At 53.3% G+C, this 24,674-nt stretch overlaps 2 protein-coding genes across 2 annotated transcripts; one reads left to right on the top strand and one right to left on the bottom strand.

The window, feature by feature from the left end:
• Positions 1-10,987: 10,987 nt before the first annotated feature.
• DDX51 (DEAD-box helicase 51) lies at positions 10,988-18,629 on the bottom strand. The gene is made up of 15 exons (XM_047760205.1): positions 18,268-18,629; positions 18,018-18,157; positions 15,792-15,942; positions 15,331-15,476; positions 15,177-15,248; positions 14,991-15,097; positions 14,774-14,882; positions 14,558-14,703; positions 14,217-14,415; positions 14,022-14,137; positions 13,823-13,939; positions 13,016-13,117; positions 12,838-12,901; positions 12,603-12,737; positions 10,988-12,426 (listed from the first exon to the last, which is right to left on the bottom strand). The coding sequence occupies exons 1-15, from the start codon at positions 18,581-18,583 to the stop codon at positions 12,400-12,402; spliced, it is 1,947 nt and encodes a 648-aa protein (XP_047616161.1). The 5' UTR covers positions 18,584-18,629; the 3' UTR covers positions 10,988-12,399.
• Positions 18,630-18,676: 47 nt separating this feature from the next.
• On the top strand, positions 18,677-23,461 carry NOC4L (nucleolar complex associated 4 homolog). The gene is made up of 15 exons (XM_047760206.1): positions 18,677-18,845; positions 19,169-19,289; positions 19,789-19,895; positions 20,140-20,247; positions 20,402-20,551; positions 20,634-20,733; positions 20,820-20,854; positions 21,120-21,170; positions 21,267-21,378; positions 21,488-21,548; positions 21,686-21,796; positions 21,969-22,129; positions 22,211-22,293; positions 22,544-22,657; positions 22,746-23,461. Exons 1-15 carry the CDS (start codon positions 18,729-18,731, stop codon positions 22,863-22,865), a joined length of 1,551 nt encoding a protein of 516 aa, XP_047616162.1. The 5' UTR covers positions 18,677-18,728; the 3' UTR covers positions 22,866-23,461.
• Positions 23,462-24,674: the final 1,213 nt, after the last annotated feature.

Genomic DNA, 24,674 nt, shown 5'->3' with positions numbered 1-24,674 from the left:
TTGGTACCCTAAAAGTTTTGGTGACATCCACCACGTGGTGGAAAGTGGTGAAGGAACGTGCTTGACGCAGAGTTAAGGTGCTAAAGTATTCTAAGCAGAAGGAAAACTTGTGTTTGTTTCATTTCAACTGCCCCAGAGATTATATATTTGTTCTGGCTTATTTTTTGATTTCTTTGAATCTCAAGACACTTTGGAAAACTTTGATTTGCCAAAGTAATGTTTTTTGTACCTTAGAGTAAGGCTTTTTTTTTTTTTTTTTTTTTTTGTCTTTTAGGGTCACACCTGCAGCATATAGAGGTTCCCAGGCTAGGGGTCTAATCGGAGCTATAGTTGATGACCTATGCCACAGCCACAGCCACAGCCACAGCAACATGGGATCCAGGCTGCGTCTGCGACCTACTTCACAGCTCAAGGCAATGCCGGATCCTCAACCCACTGTTTGAGACCAGGGATTGAACCTGCATCCTCATGGATGCTAGTCAGATTCACTTCCTCTGCGCCATGACGGGAACTCCAAGTAAGGCATATTTTTTATTTTTATTTTTTGCCTCCTTATGGATCTCTATATTGCTTATATATATGGAAGTTCCCAGGCTAGGGGTTGAATTGGAGCTGTAGCTGCCAGCCTATGCCACAGCCACAGTGATGTAGGATCTGAGCCACATCTGTGACCTACACTACAGCTCAGAGCAATGCTGGATCCTTAACCCACTGAGCAAGGCCAAGGATTGCACCCGCATCCTCATAGATACTAGTCAGGTTTGTAACTGCTGAGCCACCACGGGAACCTCCAGAGAGGCAGTTTTCCCATCCACGAGAGTCTGGCATTACGAGCGCACCTCTCTCATGATCATCAGAAGCACGTGCTCCACCCGCCTGAGCTGTAGCTCTGTGACACCACCATTACCTGTACCTCCTTTTGGTTTTTTTTTTGACCATGCCCACGTCTCGGGGAAGTTCCCCGGCCAGGGACTGAACCCGAACCACAGCAGTGATAACAGCAGATCGTTAACTGATAGGCCACCAGGGAACTCCCACTGTCACCTGTACCTCTAATAAAACATGAACTTTGAAGACAGAGCCTGGCTCACCATCTCATGCCATGATTGAAATTTGATGTCACAGATTCTTCTAGGAGACCTGGCCTGGAGGTGGGCCACCCTGGGATGAGCTTTGGGAACCTAAGGGGCTGGGGTGGGGAGGGAAGGTGGCTTCGGTAACCCCAATCCAGCAGCAGATGGCGACAGCACGGGCACTTGTGCCAAGGCTCCTGGCCAGTGCGGGTCCAAGAGTGAAGGTGATGGACCTGGAGATCCAGCTAGCGTTAAGAGGCCACTTGAGACTCTGCCATACGTAACTTGCTTTGGGCAGATGGTGCCTTTGGATCTGTTCTGCTTACTCAACCATGTATACCAGTAATGACGTCTGTGCAGGCCTAGAGATTATCCCTCGTTTATTGACAGCTTAATGCACCGGCTCACCCTCAAGGGACCTTTAAACTTTCCATTCGAGCCGTCTATTAGCTTTCAGGCTTTGCAGGCCATGCGGTCACAGACAGTGGATAAATGAACAGGCAGGGTCCCAGTAAAACTATCCAAAAATGCAGCAGGCTGGACTTTTAACTCCTGGCCTATAGTATGCCTGTCCCTGCAATGGAGAAAAAGGAGACGTTAACTGTGGGCAAGAGGAGCAGGAAAAGCTTCTTGGAGAGAGAGCTGTTTGGGTTGAATGTTGTGAGGGGAGGCAGAGGGGTCATCTTCTGGGATTAGGCACAGCGAAGAAGAGCCAGGCGATGTTTCAACAGCTTCAGCTGTCTGGTGTGTAGTGCCTCAAGTGGGACAGGAGGAGGGTCTGGTGACTTTTTGATACTTGGCCAGAAAAGATGTGTTAGTCTTAGTTTTGAGGTTTATTTCTTCTTCTTTTTAAATTAAAAAAAAATCTTTACTTATTTATTTATCTTGCTTTTCAGGGCCACATGGGTGGCAATTGGAAGTTCCAGGCTAGGGGTCAAATTGAAGCTGCAGCTGCTGGTCTGTGCCACAGACACAGCAATGCTGGACCCCTAACCCACCGAGGAGGGCCAGAGATCAAACCTGCATCTTCATGAATTCTTAACCCACTGAGCCACATGTGAACTCCCACTTTTTCTTTTTTGAACACACATTTATAAGCATATAAGTAATAGTGCAAAGCACAGTAGAAAAGATTAGCATGTGTGGCCATGCCAATCTCTGTAGAATTGCCAGTTGTGCTGGCATTCACGGCATTGAACAGAATAGCCTTCAAGGGCAGTATTCAATTCTGTTAACTTTTAGAAAAAGTCCTCCTTTGGGAATCCATCACAAGTATAAATAAATGAACACTAAGTTTAAAGGATTTTTATTTTAAGTAAAAGGTAAAACTGGTTCATTAATTATATAACTTTATTCTTTTCATGATGATTTTGGCTTTGGCTGATCAGAGATTTTTAACTCTCAGACATTCAGCCAAAATGTGAGTTTGGTGTACCTCTGAATGTGAATTTGTACTGTGCTAAGGATTTTTTCAACATCCATTTTTACCCTTTATTTTTCACATTTAATGGCTAAATTAGAAACATATTCTTAAATAAAACTACTGCCTTAAAGTTATTTGGTCACTTCCATCTATTCAAAAGTAGGCTTTGTTGAAGTTCTGATGCAGGTATAAAAAAATTATTTTGCTGGTTTTGTATTCAGTAAAAATATTGGGTGGTTCCAAATCGAGGTGAAGTTTCTTCCTCGCTTGGCATTTGGAGGTAGTTTTGAAGACAGAGCACACTCTCGGGTTCTGTTCCTTCAGCGCTCCCTGCAGGCCACTGCTGGTACCTCTCCCAGATGCCTCTCCAGGAATGGCTACAGTTCCCCACAAGCTCAGGATACTTTTTTTTTTTTTTTAATTATTCTTTATATATATATTTTTTATTTTCCCACTGTACAGCAAGGGGATCAAGTTATCCTTACATGTATACATTACAATTACATTTTTTTCCCCACCCTTTGTTCTGTTGCAACATGAGTATCTAGACAAAGTTCTCAATGCTATTCAGCAGGATCTCCTTGTAAATCTATTCTAAGTTGTGTCTGATAAGCCCAAGCTCCCGATCCCTCCCACTCCCTCCCCCTCCCATCAGGCAGCCACAAGTCTCTTCTCCAAGTCCATGATTTTCTTTTCTGAGGAGATGTTCATTTGTGCTGGATATTAGATTCCAGTTATAAGTGATAGCATATGGTATTTGTCTTTGTCTTTCTGGCTCATTTCACTCAGTATGAGATTCTCTAGTTCCATCCATGTTGCTGCAAATGGCATTATGTCATTCTTTTTTATGGCTGAGTAGTATTCCATTGTGTATATATACCACATCTTCCGAATCCAATCACAGGATACTTCTCTTAGTCCTGGACTTGATGTTTTCTACGAGAAAAGTCAGATGCTGTCATGGGTTTTCTGAATTTGAAAATATATACTTTTAATTTTCAAGTACATCTAATGCTTTCTTCTTAGTGATAACGCTCGGTTTTACATTTTATTTTATTTTTTTTTGTCTTTTTTTTGTTGTTGTTGTTGTTGTTGCTATTTCTTGGGCTGCTCCCGCAGCATATGGAGGTTCCCAGGCTAGGGGTTGAATCGGAGCTGTAGCCACCGGCCTACACCAGAGCCACAGCTACGCGGGATCCGAGCCGTGTCTGCAACCTACACCACAGCTCACGGCAACGCCGGATCGTTAACCCACTGAGCAAGGGCAGGGACCGAACCCGCAACCTCATGGTTCCTAGTCGGATTCGTTAACCACTGCGCCACGACGGGAACTCCTCGGTTTTATATTTTAAACTAGGCTTCTCCTTCAGGAAAGATGAGAAAAGCCAGGACTAACTAATGAAGGTTTGTTGTGTTCAGACCACGTCTCAGAGATGTTTTTTCTGCTTGTTCAGCTGCAGACCATCCACAGCATCCTGCCCTGGCCTCCCTAAATATAGATAATGTCTAAAGTTCAATTCCAAGGGTTCATTGTTGTAAGTTAAGTCATAGTGAAAGGAATGTTATTCTTGACAATTAGTGGTTAAAACTTTCAGGTAAAATGATATAAGATATAATCTTAGTTAAAATATAATAATCTTAGTGTTTGGAAGTGGACTATATTCTGTTCACCAAAGCAGTATGATGAAATTCTCATATTAGAAAATTAGTAGACATTAGAACATTCCTTTTCTTTTTTATAATTGCATCTCATGTGCATAGTTGTCTTTTTTGTTTTCTGGCAGTGCCCACAGCATGTGAAAGTTCCCAGGCCAGGGATCGAATCTGCACCACAGCAGCGACCTGAGCCACAGCAGTGACAACACTGGGTCCTTAACCCACTGAGCTACTGGAGAACTCCCGATCTGCATAGTATTGAATTAATTATAATCCTTGTATTATGGTACCCCTTCCTCTTGGTCTGTGCCAGTCCTCTTTCATTGATTTGTTTTTATATGATTATGTCCTATAAATCCACCAGGAACTTGAAGCTACCAGGATTCACCTGCCAGCGCAGGCTGCCCTCTCCCTGCCCAGCAGCATGTCCTCAGTCTCTGCATCCTGCTCCCCGAAGGCTTCCTCTCCTGCAGTCTCAAAGGATCTGCTTGTTTTTCCAGAATAGAGCTGTGCTCTTCCCATCTTTCTCTGGACCACTCCCTCCTTTACCCACTTGCTGGCCATCACTGTGGCATCGTGTTTCCGTGTCCGTGCACGTGTGGATCTGCCCCGGGCCCTCTGTTCTCCAAGCTGGTTCGCTGCTGGCGATGTCTTCATGAGGGCCCATGTGGTTCTTCCCCAGAGGGCCTGGCCCTGACTTGTTCTTGGCCCTTTGCTCTTATACAGATTGTAGAAGCATTTGGTTGGCCCGTGAAATCTCATGAGCACTCCTCATGGGTTTGGATGGAGATGGCAATGACCTCTTGGCCAGGTTGGAGGAGAATTGACAGCTTGACCACAGACATGTTTGCATCTGTGCCCAGGGGTTGTCTAGTCATTCATCCAGATCTCCTAACATCCCATGGAGGTTCTGCACATCTTTTCTTTATTTTTGAAGACTTTATATTATTGGATGCCATCACAAATATGACATTAAAAAATAATAAAGGGAGTTCTTCCGTGGCACAGAGGGTTAAGGATCCAGCATTGTCACTGCAGTGGCCTGGGTTATTGCTGTGGTGGGGTCCGGTCCCTGACCCGAGAATTTCCACAGATAATGGGTGTGGCTGAAGAATCTCACAGTGAGATTCACCCTCTTTTGTGTACACTGCCGTGCGTTCTGGCCATCCGCACAGCAAGGCAAGGGGTGTTTCCATCATCCCTGAAGCCCCCTTGTGCCTCTGCAGACAACCCTGTACACCTGAGCTGCTGGCAGCCTGCTGACGTCTTTCTGGCCCCTGTGGTTTTGTCCTCACCAGGGTGTTACACAGAGGGGCGGTGACCTGTGGCTCTGGTTTTCTCACTTAGCTCAGGGTATTGGGGCTTAGCCATCTCTTCTCAGTATTGAGTATGTTCCACCATGTAGATGCCTCTGATTTTGTGTTCGTTCAGCAGTGGAAGGACAGTGGGTTGTTTGCGGTTGTTTTTGTTTATGACCCTCATTTGCTGCAAGTGGGTTGTGAACAGATGTTTAGGGGCACCTGCTTGTCCTGTGTCCATTGAGAAGATCACGTGGTTTTCCTACTTTAGTTTGTTGAGAAGATGGATTCAGGTCTAAATGTGTTGATGGCCAGAATTTTAACTCAGCTGTTGTGGATATTCTTGTACTCTTTCTTCTCTTTTTCTTTTTAAAAAACAAATTTTGGGGAGTTCCTCTTGTGGCTTGGTGGTAACAAATCCTGCTGGTATCCATGAGGATGCGTTTTGTTTTTTTTTTTCCCCTTGTCTTTTTAGGGCCACACCCATGGCATATGGAAGTTCCCAGGCTAGGGGTCAAATCTGGAGCCAGCCTACATCACAGTCACAGCAATGCCAGATCTGAGCCACGTCTCTGACCTACACCACAGCTCATGGCAATGACGGATCCTTTAACCCACTGAGTGAGGCCAGGAATCAAACCTGCGTCCTCATGGATGCTAGTCAGATTCATTTCCACTGAGCCATGATGGGAACCCCGAGGTTTCGGGTTTGATCCCTGGCCTTGCTCAGTGGGTTAAGGATTTGGTACTGCCATGAGCTGTGGTGTAGGTTGCAGACATGACTCAGATCCCTCATTGCCGTGGCTGTGGCATAGACCAGCAGCTGCAATTCTGATTTGATGCCTAGCCTGGGAACTTCCATGTGCCGCAGGTACAGCCCTAAAAAGAAAAGGAAAAAAAACCAAAAAACTTTTTTGATGCACCACAACATATAGAAGTTTCTGGGCCAGGGATTGAATCCAAGCTGCAGTTGCAGCAGTGCTGGATCCTTTAAACCACCGTGCTGGGCCAAGTTTTGAACCTGTGCCTTCACAGTAGTCAGATTCTTAACCCACTGGGCCCCAGCGGGAATGCCCATAGTTAAGTTTTAATATGGTGTGAGGTAGAGTCCAGCTTCATTCTTTTGCATGTGGCCATCCAGATGTTCCAGTGCCATTTGTTGAAAAGACTATTCTCTCCCCATTGAATTGTCTTGGCATCTTTGTCAACTGACCACAATTTTAAGGCCTATTTTTCCCTGTACTCTCAGTTCTATTCCCTTGATCTTTATGTCTGTCCTTATGCCAGTCTTGATTACTATGGCTTTGTAGATTTTGGTTTTTTGGGGGTTTTTTGAATGATTTTTATTTTTTTCCATTATAGCTGGTTTACAGTGTTCTGTCAATTTTCTACTATATAGCAAGGGGACACAGTCACACATACATGTATACATTCTATTTTCTCACATTATCATGCTCCATCATAAGTGATTAGGCATAGTTCCTGGTGCTACACAGCAGGATCTCATTGCTTATCCATTCCAAAGGCAATAGTTTGGAGTTCCCATCGTGGCGCAGTGGTTAACGAATCCGACTAGGAACCATGAGGTTGCGGGTTCGGTCCCTGCCCTTGCTCAGTGGGTTGAGGATCCGGCATTGCCGTGAGCTGTGGTGTAGGTTGCAGACACGGCTCGGATCCCGCGTAGCTGTGGCTCTGGTGTAGGCCGGTGGCTACAGCTCCGATTGGACCCCTAGCCTGGGAACCTCCATGTGCCGCGGGAGCAGCCCTAGAAATAGCAAAAAAAAAAAAAAAACCAAAAACAAAGGCAATAGTTTGCATCTATTAACTCCAAATTCCCAGTCCATCCCACTCCCTCCCCCATGGCTTTGTAGATTTTGATTTGGGGGAATGTGAGTCCTTCAACTTGGCCTTTTTTTGGGGGGGGGGGGCAGGATTATTTTGGGGTCTCTGAATTTCTGTATGAATTTTAAGACCGGCCTGCCAATTTCTGCAAAATGGAAGCTGGGATTTTAGTAGAGATAAAGTTATGCTGCAGTGACTTCTGAGACTAGCCCCCTGGAGTGGGGCAAGGCCACACAGGTTGACGGCACAGCTCCCACAAGACTGCCCCCTGTTCAGACACTTCATGAGTTAGAGGGTCCTTAGGCCCCAGCCTTCTGACCAGCTGGCTACAAATTCAGGGGTCCTCCCCACACCCTCCAGTCTGCTGATTGACTGGAATTACAGAACTCAGGCAAGTGTTGTACTTATGCAATAGAACATAACCAAGAACCAACCAGAGAGACAGACACATAATGAAGGTCTGGGAAGGTCGCAAACTCAGAGCTTTGTGCTCCTTGGGGATGTGTCCCCTCCTGGCACATTGCTATGTGACAGTATTCAGAGTATGGCTGACAGAATAGCTCAGCTGAGCTCTGGTGTCCGGAGTTCACCAGGCATTTCCTTACTTAGGCTGATGGACTGAATCATTGCCAGTGTTAATCTCCAGCCCCCTCCCCTCCCCAGGGTAGGGCTCATTTCAAGCCTGTTCATCTTTTGGGCATAGCCAGCCCCCACGCTGAGCCATCTCACTGGCATAAATGAGATGTGGTCTCGGGGGCCCACTGTGAACAGCAGACTCTCCCATCACTCGGAGAGTAGGGAGGGTGTGGAGGGCCTCCCCCCAGGAACAGGACAGGGAGGTTCTTAACTATGTGGACAGATACCTGAAGGTTAGCTGCAATGTGGAATCTGAAATCATACTAGTCATTTTCTGTCTTCGGTTACATAAAAACCCAATCTGTCCCTGTGTAACACCACTGAACTGTACAACTTAAAAGGGTTAAGATGTTTTATGTTGTGTATGACCACAACAAAGAAAACTGAAAAAACGATCTACCGTCACTTTTTTTTTTAAAGACATTTCAGTATTTCTTTCTGGGTTTTCCTGTGGCATATGAAGTTCCTGGACCAGGGAGGAGAGCCAAGCCGCCCTTGTGCCCTACACCACAGCTGCAGCAGCATCAGGCCAGGGATCAAACCCATGATACCACTGATCCTCTTCACTTTGAGAGGCTTTGACTTGTGTGATTCTGCAGTGCTAGCCCGGGTCTCTCAGGGGTATCTGTTCCCTGATGTATGCCGATTCTCCACACTCTACACAGTCTCCAACTACACATGTTAATATCAATGCAAGTTTCATCAGAAAGGAAATCTGCCAAGTGCACACTGGCAAAATAAATCTTCCAAAATTCTGACTTTCCCCGAAAGGTCAGACTTTATAATTGACAACACTGTCAGTTGTTTTCCTTGAAACAACTTTGCTTTGTCCATTTTTGAGAAAACATCTGCTAGGTATTACTATCTGCCATGTCTAAGTAGCTGTAGCCTGTCTAAGCACTTTTTCTCAAGACAGATGTCTTTTTCAGGATGCTGCAGAATGACATACATGTACCTCCTGTCACCAAAGAACATGACAAACGGAAGCACTCAGAGTCCAGGAGTAATGAAATCCCGGCCTTTACTGCTTCCTACGCACACTCGCCGGTGAAGGTGCATCTCCCCGTGTGTGGAGGGTGAGAATGCAGTGGCCGCAGGGTGGTCTGGTGCTAACCTGATGGGGGCTCAGGCTCCCTCGTGCTCACTTGGTGCCGTTGGCTCAGTGGTCTTCAGGATGGACAGCCAGCAGTGTCCTGGGTTCTCAGGAAGGTGGCATCTCCCGCCCGGGGCCACGGGCTCTCCCGGGTCTGACGACGTCTGTACTACAGGGGGGTCTTGTTGGCAAATGGGACTCCTCCAGCAGAGACAACAAAGAGGTTGATCATCCCAGAGAGAAGTGAGTGAAAATTTAAGGGGACAGATGTGGGGCAAGCAAAGGTGGCCTCTGCAAGCAGGAGGCTCCGGGTTTGAGGGAGGTATGTGGGGAGTGACTTTCTCACTAAAGTGTAGACACTGGCTCCCCCCCCCATTTGTTACCTTGAACTTTGCATAGTGTGGGGGCATGTGTCTCCACAGTGCCAGAAGCATCGCTACCACCTTCACTGCCAGGGCCCCTCTGGGAGCTGCAGCCTGGCCGCCGCCCCCAGCACAGCGGGGCCCACCTGTCCCACCATCTCAGGCCTTCTGAGGCCAGTGCCATGTCTCCCAGATCCCAAGGCCCTGGGGACCCAGCAGGTGCAGGCAGGCTCATCTCTCCAAGTTCAAAGTGAAAAGCTAACACAGACAACATCCAGTTTCCGTCTTGTGTTCACTTTGCTACTTCTGAGGCCCTTCCTTGCTTAGGAGTGAGGTCCCCCTCCCCACACTGCTCACAAAGGCTGCCAGGCTCCCTCCAGCTGCTTGGCAGCAGACAGGGCTGTGGCCCACAGGTAAGGGGCCGTCTGCCCAGCCTCACACCCTCTCTGCATCTCTGGCCCCCAGCCTCTGTGCCTGCAATATTCTCCCCTTTCACTTGGACCTCTGGGCATGCCCAGGGCCACTGTGCACGCCACAGGGCCCTACTGGGACGGCAGGGCAAGGCCAGTCCCCTGTTCCCACGCACCCAGCCGCTCCACAGTACTAAGTGTGATGTGGGAATTCTTTGTTCTGGCATTTATAGCAAAAGTTGAAAGGCTCAGCTCTATCTTTAGTCAGCTGCCTGAGCCTCTCCCACCTTCTGATACAAGTCTCTTTCTGTGAAGAAAAGGGCAGGCTGAGGGACAACCTGGTAATAGCAGTAATCCCTTTTTTTGGCCACACCCACAACATATAGAAGTTCCCAGGTTTGGGATCGAAACTGCCACAGCAGCAACCCGAGCGGCTACAGTAACAACAATGGATCCTTAACCTGCTACACCACCAAACTCCCTTTTTTAAACAAATGCTTTGAGAAGTAATTCATTCATACACCAAACTCATTCTTGCAATTTTAGATCTTTTCCTTGTCCCCAAAGAAAGCCTGTACTACCAGCCTGCAGCCCTGCTCCCTCGACACCTTTGCATTCCCTTCTATTCCACTGTACGCCCCGCTCCCCCATGTGTCATTACCTGTTCATCAGGTGAGACACCTGGGCTGTCTCCATTGTCATGAATGCTGTGCTGTGGACACGCTTTCACTCTCCTTGGCATGTGCCCAGGTGTGGGGCCGTGGTGTCACAGGGCAGCCACACAGCTAACCCATTTCACACCCACCAGCAGTGCCAGTGCATGAGGGGCCACATGCCCACATTTCAGGCCACATCTGCACTGTCCCAGCTCACACCTCCTCTGCAGGAGGGGTATGTCCCTATGTTTGACACCTCCAGCAATCGATGACACTGAGCCCATCCTGATGGCTTGTGGCCACCGTGCCCCTGGCTGAGCTCACCAAGGGGGGAGCATGTGCCTCGCTGGCTGGGGCAGGGTTCAAACATGAGGTTGGGGTTGTTGTCTGAATTTTCTTAGAGAAATGAATCTCCACTTGCTGTCTGCCCTCAGGACAATTCCCAGACTTTAAAAGACTGCTGGTTTCGTGACCTTTGCCAGTTACAAATGGTGCTCCACGTACCACCCTCTGGAAGTTGATTCCAGTCAACCTCTTGTTCTGTGACCAAACACTGGGCCCAGTCAGTGGGGGCTGTTTATTGACCACAAGCAGGATTTGGGTAATTCTGGGCACTGCTTTTTAATAAACCGGATTCATCCAACACTGAGGCTTAATGACAAGTGACTCAGAGTGGCTGCAGTCCCCACTTGCACACACTGGTTCCAGCCCCTCAGGAAGATGAGCAGGGTGCCAAGCTTTCTGTAACCGCGTCCCTCTGACACACTGTCTCTGGCCACGGCTGGACAACAGCGGGTCAGGTGCTTCCAGTGGCCCAGGCAGTCCTGCAGAAAGCGATGCAGCTGCAGGTGGTGACCACGGCCTCCCTGTCAACACTGGGTCCCCGGCAGGCTCTGGCCACTCAGCAGCAGGCCTGGCTGAGGAAGGTGAGCCCTATGATGGTGACACATCCCAATGTCAGAAAGGACGAGGCTGGGGGCTGTGCTCAGCTCCACGTGCACACCCAGAAGCTCAGGGCTGGACCTGACAGGCCTGGCTTGAGGCTGCGTGGACACGGGGAAGCCACGGTTGCCCTGCCCCTGCGTGTCCCTCCGCGTCCCAGGCCTTAGTCCTGGCATGTACTAAGCGAGCCATGAGTGGCCTGTACAGAACCGAGGGCAGGCTGTGTACACAGAGCACAATCTACAGCCCACATGCTCTCCTGTAAGCGGCCCCTCCATCCCGTGAGCACATGGATGACGCATGTGTCTGGTCGTTACTCTGCCAACACCTTCAGGCAGAGGTGAGGAGCCACAGCTTAGTCCTGTTTTTTTGAGCTTGCTTTACTGTCAGCACAAGTTTCAGAAACGAGGCTATCGCACACACAGCAGTCAGTGCTCCGAAGGCGGCCGTCTGTACCTTCGTGTCACATGCGATGACCATGAAGAAAAGTGTCGGTCCCCTCTGGTTTCTGTGACGACTCGTAGGGAATGGCTCCTTCCTGGGTTGGCTACAGAGTAGCTGGTGGTTCACTCCAAAAGCGAGGGACTCAGGGCCCCCTTTCAGAGGCAGGATGGTTGTTGTAAGAGCTGAGTTCCCAGCCACCTCAGGCTGACCCTCACTGTCAGCTGAACACATGACAGGTGCCATCGTGTCAGCTCTGAGTCAGCGTAAACAGTTTTGCTAAAGCCCTGTTTCCAGAAGGACTGCCCAACTGGAGGCTGACCTCTGCATGCTCCTCAGTCTTGAGCTTGAGCTCCCCCAGTGGGTCTGGTGGGGCCAAAAAAGTACCTCATGTCCAGGGTCCCGGCCTGAGGCATCATGGTGCTTGGGGATGAAGGCCCTTTTGTCTAAGGCGTCCCTGTCTTTAGTCACATGTCCAGCTGCCAGTATGCAGGATGTTTCCAGAAAGAAGATGAATAATATCCCAGAGGCAACCAGGCCCCTTGCTGGTCTGTCCTGAGCCCTGGCCTAGGCCTCCTTCTGCCTCCGCTCTTCCTGCAGGGGCACAGGTGGGAGTGATACAGATGGGGCCACCCTCCCCTCACCACCCTGCCCCCCAACCTCGAGGGAGGAGATGCCCGGCACTGGCTCAGGAAGCAGAGTCCTGGCCTTGGCACGCCCCGCCCCCCCAGAGTGGGTTACCCCAAGAGATTCCCACCACAGTCGCTTACCTTGACGGCCCTCTCCAGCTGGGACAAGGCAGCCTCATATCGTGGGACCAGCGGCTGCAACAGCTCACTGGGGGTATCATGCCGCTCCAGCCCGGGCACCCCACCCTCCTCCAGCATCCGCAGGAACCTCCTCTCCTAGAGGACACAAGGGTGTGAGGAAGAGGTTCCTGGCCTCTCCCAGCGACCCCACACAGAGGCCCAGCCTGGCCTCCCACTGAGACCCACGCAGACTAACCTGCACTTTGAGAAGCAGCGTGAAGGCCTGTCCGCTTTTCCCAGCACGGGCGGTTCTTCCAACCCTGAAACCCAGCACAGCTGCCTCCAGGGTGGTGGCCTCCAGACCCTCAGGGCTCTGACGGAACCACAGTTTCATACCAGGCCACCCCTACCCAGACCAGGGGCCAGTCCCTCACCGGTGCACATAGGTCCGCAGGTACTGGGGGGCGTCGTAGTTCAGCACCAGCTGCACGCCCTGCACATCGATGCCGCGGGCTGTGGCGTCTGTGCTGATGAGGCTGGCGGGACACAAGGGTCTGTGGGCCCTGCCCAAGGCCAAAAGCAGGCACCCCTGCCCCCACCCCCACCCCACTGGAGACACTACCATGTAGCTGGGAGATGAATTCCTCTTCTTTCCCCTTTTTAAAATTTTTTTATATTTTTAAATTTTAATTTTTGGTCTTTTTGTCTTTTTAGGGCCACACCCAGGGCACACGGAGGTTCCCAGGCTAGGGGTCCAATTGGAGCTGAAGCCACTGGCCTATGCCACAGTCCTAGCCACACGGGATCTGAGCCGTGTCTGCAACCTACACCACAGCTCACGGTAATACTGGATCCTTAACTCACTGAGCAAAGCCAGGGATCGAACCCGAGTCCTCATGGATGCTAATCAGGTTTGCTAACCACTGAGCCACTATGAGAACTCCTCCCCTTTTTTTAAATAGCTACACTCACGGGCTATGAAAATACCTGGGCCAGAAATTGAACCTGAGCCACAGCTGCAGCAATGCTAGCTCCTTTAACCCAATGCAATGGGCTGAGAATTGAACCTGAGCCTCCACAGTGACCCAAGCTGCTGTAGTTGGATCCTTAACCCACTGTGCTACAGCAGGACCTCTGGGAGGTGAATTTCTGCTGAGGTGCCCTTCAGGAATCCAGGCTGGCACCTGGAGTGAGCACCCTGCCCCTCAGCAGGACCCCAGCCTGTCTTTCTGGGTACTCACAGCTGAATCTTCCCCTGTTCAAACTGCTTCAAGATCGTCTTCCTCTGACCAGGCCCATAGCGGGAGGAGAACTCAGCCACAGTCACACCCCCGAAAGCCTGAACCAGCAGGAACAGCCTGGGTGGGAGAAGCAGAGCTGGGTGGGCCAGGGCCAGAACCACCTCCAGCCCTGCCCCGACCCGGTGCAGCCAGGTCTCACCTGTGGGAGTTCTCACGGGAGTTGGTGAAACAGAGGACCCTGGAGAAGTTCATTTCCAGGATCAGGTGCAGTATGACTAACGGCTTCAAGCGGAGGCTACAGGGTATGTAGTGATGCTGTGGGGGATGGCATGGGGTTGGCCAGGGCCTGCGTGCCTGGCTGTGCCCCCTCCCCACCCCCACACACCCTGCTTACCGTGAGCCCTGCGGGGAAGGTGTACTTCCCACCTGAGTCCCTGTCCTCATCAACGTCAGGGTCTCTGGGGCCCCCAGGTGCTGACCCTGTAGAAAAGAGCCGGGGCTGGTAGAGGCCGAGCTGCTGCAGCTTTTCAGGGTTCTGGGTGAGAGTGGCTGAGAAGAGTAGTTTCTGCAGTGGCATCTGGGGACAGGAGATGCTGAAAGAGAGAAGGGTACTGGGAAAGCAGCCAGAGCCCACCCCAGCCCGGGGGAGTATGTCTCAGAGTGGGGGACAGGGGAAGGGATGGCTCAGGGCAGCTCCCCTGGACGCAGAGCAGTACGGAGCTCAGGACCAGGTACCTGGCAGCTGTCACAGCCTGGAGCTGTGTTCTCTGCAGCAGAGCTAAGGGACCCTTGGTACCCTCGCCTGGGAAGGCTGCCGCCATCACCCGCGGCAGCCAGGACTGGTGCATGCTGTCGATCATCCGATCAGCCTCATCGATGATCTGCAGGAGGCAGGAAGCCAAGGTCAGCCCTGGCTCTGGGCCCGGGCCTCCCTCTCCACAGGTGACCTACCAGGAAGCGGAGGTGCTGGAGGCTGAATCCTGGGGTCTGGTCAATGTGGTCCACCAGGCGGCCAGGGGTGGCTACCACAATGTCAGCCAGGCAGCGGAAGCCATGTGGTCTGTGGAGTGGAGTATGGCTCAGCAGGGCCTCTGCACTGACCCCTCCCACTCGGGGACCCTGCAGAGCGGGCTACCTCCCCAAGGAGTCACAGCCCAGTAGGACTTACGTCTTCTGCATGAGGCTCTCCTGCTCCTTGGCCAGTGACTTCTGCCCAGTGACCAGGGCAACCCGCAGAGGAGTGGCATCTGTGTAGACGTTGAACACTTTGCTCACCTGGAGAAGGATCATCAATCACATGACCAGAGGCCCCATGCTGCAGGAACAAAGATCTCTGGGTATGGGGCCCACGTACCTGCTGGGCCAGCTCCTTGGTTGGCAGCACAACCAGGGCGCGAACCTGGCACACAGCTCGATGTAGCAGGGCCTATGGTGGAAGGACAGTCACCTGTGTTGGCAGGGTTGCTCCCAGGCTGCCAAACTCGCTTCGGGGCGGGGGTTTCACTCACCTGCACCACAGGGATGACAAAGGCCAAAGTCTTCCCACTGCCCGTGGGGGCCGAAACACAGAGGTCACTAGGCCGGTAGCCACCTCTGCTCACCAGAAACCCGCAGGCTGTGCTCTCCAGGAGAGCAGGAATCACTGCTGCCTGTACTGGACAAGGAAGGGCAAGAGGCAGGTCATATCTGGGCACAGACACCCGGAATCAGCACAGGCACCAAGGCCAGTCTCTTCCCACCCTGGGACCTCCAGGCTGTTCTCACTCAAGGTCAGCTCCAGAGCCTCTAGTTCCATCAAGAGGCCAAAGACCCTGAGACCAAGACCACACTTGACACTGGACCTGAGCAGGGGCTTCCTACATCAGCAGCTGTCAAGTAATGGCCTTGCATGACTCGGAGTGAAGATGGTCTGTGTAGAAACCGCTTCCCACCCTCCAGCCACCCATCCAGCTGCCCAGGGCTGGGGCACCTGGAAAGTAGGACGAGATGCCCTGTGCGTGCAACTTCTTCTGAAGGTCTGGGTGCACTTCAGGGATGTCCTCGATAGACACCTGGCCTTCGGTGACATTCTTTCCAACACAGCTCGGTTGAGCTAACCACACGGGCAGGAAAGGCTGGACCTATCACAAAGGACGGGAAAGAAAGAAGCCAAATAAACACTCCAGAGGGTACTCAGGCCAGGAGAGAGAGGCCCTAGAAGCCAAGGTCAAAACACTTAGGCTGAAAAAGCTGCAATAAACAAGCCGGCCCAAATCTTCTAACTTCTGCCAACGCCTACTCCTTGACCCCCACAACGCACTCTCCACTTAGCCTTTATTTATTTACTTATTTTATTTTTGCTTTTTCTAGGGCCGCACCCACAGCATATGGAGGTTCCCAGGCTACAGGTCTAATCAGAGCTGTAGCTGCAGACCTATACCACAGCCACAGCAACATGGGATATGAGCCGAGTCTGTGAGCTTCACCACAGCTCACGGCAATGCCGGATCCCCAACCCACTGAGCGAGGCCAGGGATCAAACTGGCAACCTCATGGTTCCTAGTCAGATTTGTTTCTGCTATGCCACGATGGGAACTCCCTCTACTTAGCCTTTAAAGAAATGGGAAAATTCACACCAACAGGTGCTACTCCCTGAACCAAACCACCGAGGGAATAATCTTTTAACCTATAATATCTAAATCCTGAGGCACACCTACAAGGCCCTCTGTCACCTGGCACTCTCCTGCCTGCAGCTTCGTTTCCTAACACTGGCTATGCCCTGGCCATACAAACTCCTCTGTTCTTACAAACACAAATCATTACTACCTCACAGTCTTTGCCCCAACCTGGCCTGGCACACACTTTCCTTACTTAACCAGGCTGATCCCTAAGGATCAAAGTGGCCCTCCCCATAGCCACCCTGCCAAAATTTTCTTTTTTCTTTAAGACCACATCCTCATGGATACTAGTTGGGTTCTTAACCTCCAAGCCACAACAGGAACTCCCAAAATAAATCTTTGTTTTTTATTTTACTTTTATTTATTTACTTTTTTTTTTGTCTTTTTGCTATTTCTTGGGCCGCTCCCGCGGCATATGGAGGTTTCCAGACTAGGGGTCGAATTGGAGCTGTAGCTGCCGGCCTACGCCAGAGCCACAGCAACCCCAGATCCGAGCCGCGTCTGCAACCTACACCACAGCTCGCGGCAACACCGGATCGCTAACCCACTGAGCAAGGGCAGGGACTGAACCCGCAACCTCATGGTTCCTAGTCGGATTTGTTAACCACTGCGCCACGACGGGAACTCCTATTTACTTTTTTTTAAGGCTACACCAGCAGCATGTGGAAATTCCCAGGCGAGGGGTCAAATCGGAGCTACAGCTGCCAGCCTATACCACAGCCACAGCAATGCAGGATCTGAGCCGCATCTGTGACCTACACCACAGCCCAAGACAACACTGGATCCTTAACCCATGGAGCGAGCCCAGGGGTCAAATCTGTGTCTTCATGGGTACTAATCAAATTCATTTCCCCTGAACCGCAACGGGAATTCCTGTTTGTTTTTTTTTAGAGCTATAACCAGACCATATGGAAGTTTCCAGGCTAGGGGTGAAATTGGAGCAGTAGCTGCCAGCCTATGCCACAGCCACGCAGGATCCTTAACCCACTGAGTGAAGCCAGGGATCGAACCGGCATCCTCATGGATGCTAATCAGGTTCGTTACCACCGAGCCATGACAAGAACTCCTGCTAAACCTTTCTTATTCTTCATGGAGGCTGTCAAGCTCACCTATTGGTTTACTGAAATCTCTTACGCTAAAATAAACCTACAATTAGCTCAGGAACCTGGAAGAATGGGGGTAGAATCTCCCGTTTTCTTTGCTAAATTGCTGAGCACAGTGGAAGTTCCTTAAGCGTGCACCCCAAGTAAGCAAAGCTGTTTAGGAAAACCTCTGTGACAACAACAATAGGACATGACAGTTTAGAAAAAAGGAAAAACCCTGTAAAAACCTTGTAATTGAAGAGAAACTGCTGAGTTTGCACGGGATTCAGATTACTAATGCATACCGCAAAACTGGAAGCCAAGCTTTCATTCACTGAACGCAAATCAAACACCCACTAGATACAATCACGGTTCTCAACGTGCCTTTCCACGAACACTACCTGCATTAACGACGGCCGCCCCAGCCCTGCAGCCTCCCACCCCCGGGCCGCTCACCTTTGGCGTCCTGCTTCTCCCGAAGCCCCCGAGCACCAGGGGGTGGGCTGAGGGCCCAGGGGCCTCTTCCGGGGATCCCTCTGGTGGCCCCGCGTCTTCCGCGCCGACGCTTTCGTCCTCTGGCTCCCGCTCTTTGCTCTCTAAGCGGGAGAAGCGGAGCCGCGGCGATGCGTCAGCCCCACGCAGCCGCGAGTCCCAGGCGGCACCCCCCGACCCTCGCCCTGCTCGACCCTGCCCCGCGCGTCCCCACCTGCGCCCGCGTTCTCGCTGTCCGTTTTCCGCCGCTTGCCGGGCAGCATTTGCGGGTCCCCCGGAGTCCCGCCGCCCTCGCGTCTCCGCGTTCTGCGCGGCCGCCGCCGCCGCTTCCCCGCGGCCTGTGCGGTCTGCGGGGCCTCCTCCGCAGGCTCCTGTTGCGATGGCTCCTGCTGCGGCTGCTGCTTCTGCAGCTGCCGCTCTCGGGCCCGGCACCGCAGCCGCTCCAGCAGCGCCCGCGCCCGGCCATCCGCCTCAGCCTCCTCCCCCGCCTCCTCTAAGCCCCCGTAACGGGCTACATGGAAAAGCGCCATGCCGGCCGCCGCGCTCCGCTCGGGCCCGGCGCGCTCAGGATGACGGCAGGGGCGGAGCAGTGATGTCAGCGGGCACCAGCGATGACGTCGATGGCGCGCCGGGCAGCAGAGAGGCGAGCGAGTGTCTTCCGCGTGGGGCTGCAGCATGGAACTGGAAGCCGGCCCCGAGGGCGCGCGCCGGGCGCTGGGCCGCCTGGTGGAGGCGGTGCTGGCGAGCCGCGGCGAGGCCAATGCCGTGTTCGACATCCTGGCAGTGCTGCAGGTGGGGGCACTTAGGGTGTGGCGAGGGTCGCGGCCGGGTCCTCGATTTGGAGGCTTAGAAAGGGGGCCTCCTTGGGCTCGGACGAGGTGGGGCTGAGGTTCGGATGAGGGCAGATAATGCCAACAGGCAGATAATTGCAAATACTCTCCCGCCTCGCCAAGTCTTCATGTTGGAAGGTCTGGTTGGAAGGTGGGCAGAGGCGAGTTGGGAGGGTCACGCCAGAATCAAAGGTGGGGTGCACTGGGGCTGGGGTCCTGAACGGGATAGGGGGCAGGGACCACAGTTCCTGGCTGGGCACCCTGCAACCAGCATCTTCCCTGCAGTCTGAGGACCAGGAGGAGATACAAGAAGCGGTGCACGCATGCAGCCGACTTTTCGGGGCTCTGCTGGCCCGCGGAGAGCTGTTTGTGGGCCAGCTGCCCTCTGAGGAGATGGTCATGGCAGGTGAGTGTCCAGGAGAACCTGGTTTCTGGCAGGGTTGGAGGCAGACCTTACTAGCATGGGTTGAGCCCAACCAGAACAGTACCACAGGATATGCAGGTTGGTGGGATCAGCAGATTCTGCTTGAGGGGAGAGGTCTATAATGCAGACCCTGGAGCCAGTTTTAAGTAAAGGTAGAGCAAGGTATGACTTTTTATCTTGTTTTGTGCCACTTGTGGGATTTGGCATTGCAGAGCATTGGTCATTAACGCCACAGAGAGCTAGGTTTACACGTCTCAGTTCTTGGGATTGCTGGCTTTTGGGGCAAAAAAGAGGACCCTATCCTTAGCAGGACCTCCCTTCTCGAGGGAATGTACTCGTCCCGCCCCAGGTCTGGAGCCATGGTGACTGTCTGTATTTGTTCCCTGGTTGGGCTGAGGAGGGGGCAGTGGGAGGGGGGAGCCGGGCCCAGCCTGGTGTGCGTGGGCGTCAGTGTGGGCTGACCACCCTGCCCTGCCTGCAGGATCTCAGGGGGCCACTCGCAAGTACAAAGTGTGGATGCGGCACCGCTACCACAGCTGCTGCAACCGCCTGGGGGAGCTCTTGGCCTATCCCTCCTTTCAGGTCAAGGTGAGTCTGGGTTGTAGGCCTTGCCTGGTCTCTGCACCCCCAACCCCCAGGCTCTCCACACAGCAGAGGCCTAGAGCTGTGGCTGCAAGTGCCTGTCTAGGCAAGGAGGCTCTGTTTCTTTGCTGGTTTTCTGGGGTTGTGGGTTCATTCTGTTTCTTGACTCTCATAGGAGTGTTATGGGCAGGGGCATTCAGGCCTGATGTGTGGTGGGGGCAGCACGATCCCTTTGTCATTGTCCTCTCAGGAGCTGGCACTTAGCACGCTCATGAAGTTTGTGCAGCTGGAGGGTGCACACCCGCTGGAAAAGCCCAAGTGGGAAGGCAACTATTTGTTCCCTCGCCAGCTCTTCAAGGTAAGGGCCGAGGCTGTGGGCTCAGAGGTCTCCTGGGGCAGTCTCTTGGGGGGGGGCATTCTGGTGCCCCCCCAACTCTGCTTTGTACTCTGTCCCTGGGTTGCCCATGCTGGAGTGGGAGAGACGCTAACTGCCCCTCACCTTCCAAATCCAGTTGGTGGTGGAAGGTCTGCTCTCTCTGGAGGAGGACCACTCCCTGCTCCTCTCCCAGTTCCGGGAGTACCTGGAACATGACGACATCCGCTACCACACAATGCAGGCAGCCTCAGACACTGTGGCCCGAGTCACTGACGGGCGCCCTGAGGTGAGCCAGCCCAGCCCCTTGTCAGGGGAGGGGTGGGCAGTGGGCATGCAGTGTCCAGATGCTCAGGCCAGGCCTCCGGCAGGTGCCCCTCACCTTCTGGAACAATGCCTTCACACTGCTGTCCTCCGTGAGCCTGCCCCGCCAGGAGAGTGACCTCTCCAGCTTCTACATCAAGCACGCAAGTGAGCATCCAGGGCAGGGGAGGGACAGAGGCAGACACGGGCCTGGCCTTGCTGCACATTTGGCTAACCTCATGCCTTCCTTGCAGGGCTCTCAGACAAGTGGAAGGTCATCCACCTGAAGGTGAGATGCCCTGGATGGGTGGGAGGTCTCCCTGGGAACCCTCTGGCCTTGACTTGGACCGAGGTCATGGGAGGTCAGAGGCAGCTTGCCCAGATCTCTGGTGCAGAGCGAGGTCATGAGGGAGGTTTGTTCTTGGTGGGATTTTCTAGGTTGTGCTTCCTACTTACAGAAGGCAGGAGGAGGGTGGGGCGGAATGGGGGTGGGGGGGAGGGGCGGGGACAGCGTGTGCAGCCTTGACCCCTGAACCCTGATCCCTGCCCTGTAGGAGCACAGGAAAGCCTTCCAGGTGATGTGGCTTGGCTTCCTCAAGCACCAGGTAGGGTAATGGTGGGGGGGTGGCCTCAGGTCTGGGCTCTGGCTGCCTGCTTCTGGGAGTGGGGCCAGCTGCACCCTGACCTGCTGCTTCCCGCAGCTGCCTCTGCGCATTTGCAAGAAGGTGCTGGTGATCATGCACGACTCTATCCTGCCGCATCTGGCGCAGCCCACCCTCATGATCGACTTCCTCACCCGTGCCTATGACATTGGTGAGCAGGTGGTGGCCCACAGGGCGGGGACCAGGGGGCCCTGCACATGGCTCTCCAGGGTGGCGGTGCAAATCAGGCTGGGGCTCCAAGGCTGCGTGTCTGTCTGCAGGTGGAGCTATCAGCCTCTTAGCCTTGAACGGGCTGTTCATCCTGATTCATAAACACAACCTGTGAGTATCACCTGAGGTTGGGGGGGGGATGTGGGCCTCTTGGCTCTGCATGTTCATCCTGCCCCAGGCCAGGGTCCCTGATCAGTTCTCTCCCTGCCCCTGCCCCACCCATGCCCATTACTCACCCCGTGCTCCAGGGAGTACCCTGACTTCTACCGGAAGCTCTACAGCCTCCTTGACCCATCTGTCTTCCATGTCAAGTATCGGGCCCGCTTCTTCCACCTGGCTGACCTCTTCCTGTCGTCCTCGTGAGTGCTCCCAACGGCAGGGTGGGCAACACAAGGGACACCTGGTCTGGCTTGGAGCAGTGGGACCCCCAGTCCCCCACCCATCCCCTTGGGGCTGCAGCCTTAGGCCAGGAAGGGGGCTGGGGGCTGGTGGTGGGGGTCAGCTGGGCCTCACACCCACTGTCTCGCCCAGCCACCTGCCCGCCTACTTGGTGGCGGCCTTTGCCAAGCGCCTGGCCCGCCTGGCCCTGACGGCACCCCCCGAGGCCCTGCTCATGGTCCTGCCCTTTATCTGCAACTTGCTGCGCAGACACCCAGCCTGCCGCGTCCTCGTGCACCGCCCGAGGGGCCCTGGTGAGTGTGCCGGAGCCCAGGTGATGGGCCCAGAGCTAGCATGTGTGGGCAGGCGGCAGAGCAGTCTGGTCTTGTTCCTAGAGCTGGATGCTGACCCCTATGACCCTGAAGAGGAGGATCCTGCCCAGAGCAGAGCCCTGGAGAGCTCCCTGTGGGAGCTGCAGGTGAGGGGGGTCCTGGGTGCTCCCCCTCAGCCACCCACCCCTCCTACGTGATGGTCTTTAAGACACCAAGCTCCTCCTTCCTCTAGCCCCTGCCAGCAGCTCCACCAGGTCCCCACGGACCTGATCTCGCCCTGTCACTTAGCTGCCTGGGGAGCCTCTGCCCCTCTGCCCTCCCCCCATGGGCTGCCGAGGCAGTGGGATGTTCACTTTGCCTGAGGAGGGGGCAGTGACATCCCACGTGCCCTTCCAGGCTCTCCAGCAGCATTACCACCCTGAGGTGTCCAAGGCTGCCAGCGTCATCAACCAGGCACTGTCTGTGCCTGAGGTCAGCATCGCGCCACTCCTGGAGCTCACTGCCTTTGAGGTGAGGGCTCAGGGCAGGGCCAGGGGGCCAGAGCATGGGGTCCACACAGCAAGGAGTCTTTGACCACCTGTCCATATTTTTTTTGCAGATCTTCGAGAGGGACCTGAAGAAGAAGGGGCCTGAGTCGGTGCCTCTGGAGTTCATCCCGGCCCAGGGCCTGTTGGGCCGGCGGGATGACCTCTGTGCCCAACACTTCACTCTGAGCTGACCCGGAGCCCTGCTCCCCCGGATGGATGGTTTGGGAGGAGAGCTGCTTGGGTGGGCTGGTGGGCGGGGGGTCCAGGGAGGCACAGGTCCTTTTCCCCAGCCCTTCCTGCCAAAGAAGCAGCACCTGCCCTGGGTCTCCTCTGCGACCCTGTGCTGCATGAGCTGGCGTGGTCTGAGTGCTGTCTGTCTTTGGGGTGGAGTTAGCTTCTTAAAGACAGTGTCATGTATGCCTTGTGCACGAGTGTCGTGGAGCCCAGGACGGTGGCCAACACCTATTGCGCCTCAGCGTGTGTCAGTTTTCTCCATCAAACCTCGTGGAAGTGGCTTTACAGGATCCGGCCTCAGGTGCCTGGGGCTCCTCCCACGATACCCACTTCCCCAAGTCAGTATGAGGTCCTGGGGCTCGTGCAGGACTGACCAGGAACATTCACCAGCAAGCTGTGCTGGGCCTCAGTGGCCTGCACGCAGCCAGGCCGTGGATGGAGCTGGACTTTCTGGGTTTCGTCACCTGCTGCTGGCTGTTTCACCCACAGCTCCCTTGGACCAGGGAGCGGAAGCCAGCTGTCTCTTGCCTAATTAAAATTCTGCTCCAGTTTATTTATTGTTTGTAAATTACAAGAGTGATATGACTCTAAGAACTCGGGGGGCAGGAGTGGGGAGGTGCATGGTTCCCACTGCCTGTAAACCACCCTCCTTTCCCTGCTGTGACTGCCGTTCCCAGCTTTGGTGTCTGTCTGCTTTCTTTACTGTATTTTTTCCCCCCTCTTTTTAGGGCTGCACTTGCAGCATATTGACGTTCTTAGGCTAGGGGTCAAATCAGAGTTGTAACTGCCCGTCTACACCACAGCCACAGCAACACAGGATCTGAGCCGATTTTGGAACCTTCACCACAGCTTATGGCAACACCCACTGAGCGGGGCCAGGGATCAAACACATCATCATGGATACTAGTTGGGTTCGTTACTGCTAAACCACAATGGGAACTCTCTCCTTCTCTTTAGACACGTGAACATCCCTTCTAGGCACCTACATTCTCATCACTGGGCCCTGTGAGAGGTCGAAGGCTCACAGGTGCTCAGCACGGCCTCCTCCTACGGATCAGGGGGCCACTGTTTCCTCAGCTCCAGGCTGAGCTTTCTTGCTGCTCTGCTCTGCCTTGCTCTCCTGGAGCCACCTCATCCCAGTGTGACCCCCACACCACTCTCGCTGCAAGAGGGACGGGTACACCTGCCTGAAGCCCTCCATCCGCCTACTTACATGGATGTTTCATTTATGGTGCTGGGGACATTTCCTAGCTTGAGTCAGGGTTTTTAAAACTTTTTTAAAAAATTCAGGTACTTTATATCCCTTTGCTATAAGTATTTTTGCAGTTGATATTTGAGATATATACTAAGTTTTAAAAATTTAGTTGAGGGAGTTCCTCTTGTGGCTCAGTGGGTTACAAACCCAACTATTATCCATGAGGATGAGGGTTGTGATCCCTGGCCTTACTCAGTGGGTTAAGGATCTACCACTGCCACAAGCTGTGATGCAGTTTGCTAGGTTGCAGACAAGGCTTGGATCCTACCCCGATAAAGCAAAAAAAAAAAAAAAGAAAAAGAAAAAACCAAGACTGGACACCAAGGCGGGGAGCTTCTGGCTGGCAGCACCCGGTGTGTGCTCTCACATGTTGTCAGGTCCAGGGAGTCAGCTCTGTCCACAGCCCATGGGGAGGACACTGGAAGCTCGTGTTTGGGGATCTCCTGGGTCGGTCCCTTCCAGTGAGCCGTGACCCTGAGAACAGAGTTCTTGGGGGAGGGGGGGTCTCAGA

This window comes from Phacochoerus africanus, chromosome 15, assembly GCF_016906955.1.
Source record: "Phacochoerus africanus isolate WHEZ1 chromosome 15, ROS_Pafr_v1, whole genome shotgun sequence".
NCBI classification, from domain to species: domain Eukaryota; kingdom Metazoa; phylum Chordata; class Mammalia; order Artiodactyla; family Suidae; genus Phacochoerus; species Phacochoerus africanus.
Note: the sequence above shows the minus strand (reverse complement) of the source record. Positions and strands in the feature narration are given on the sequence as shown.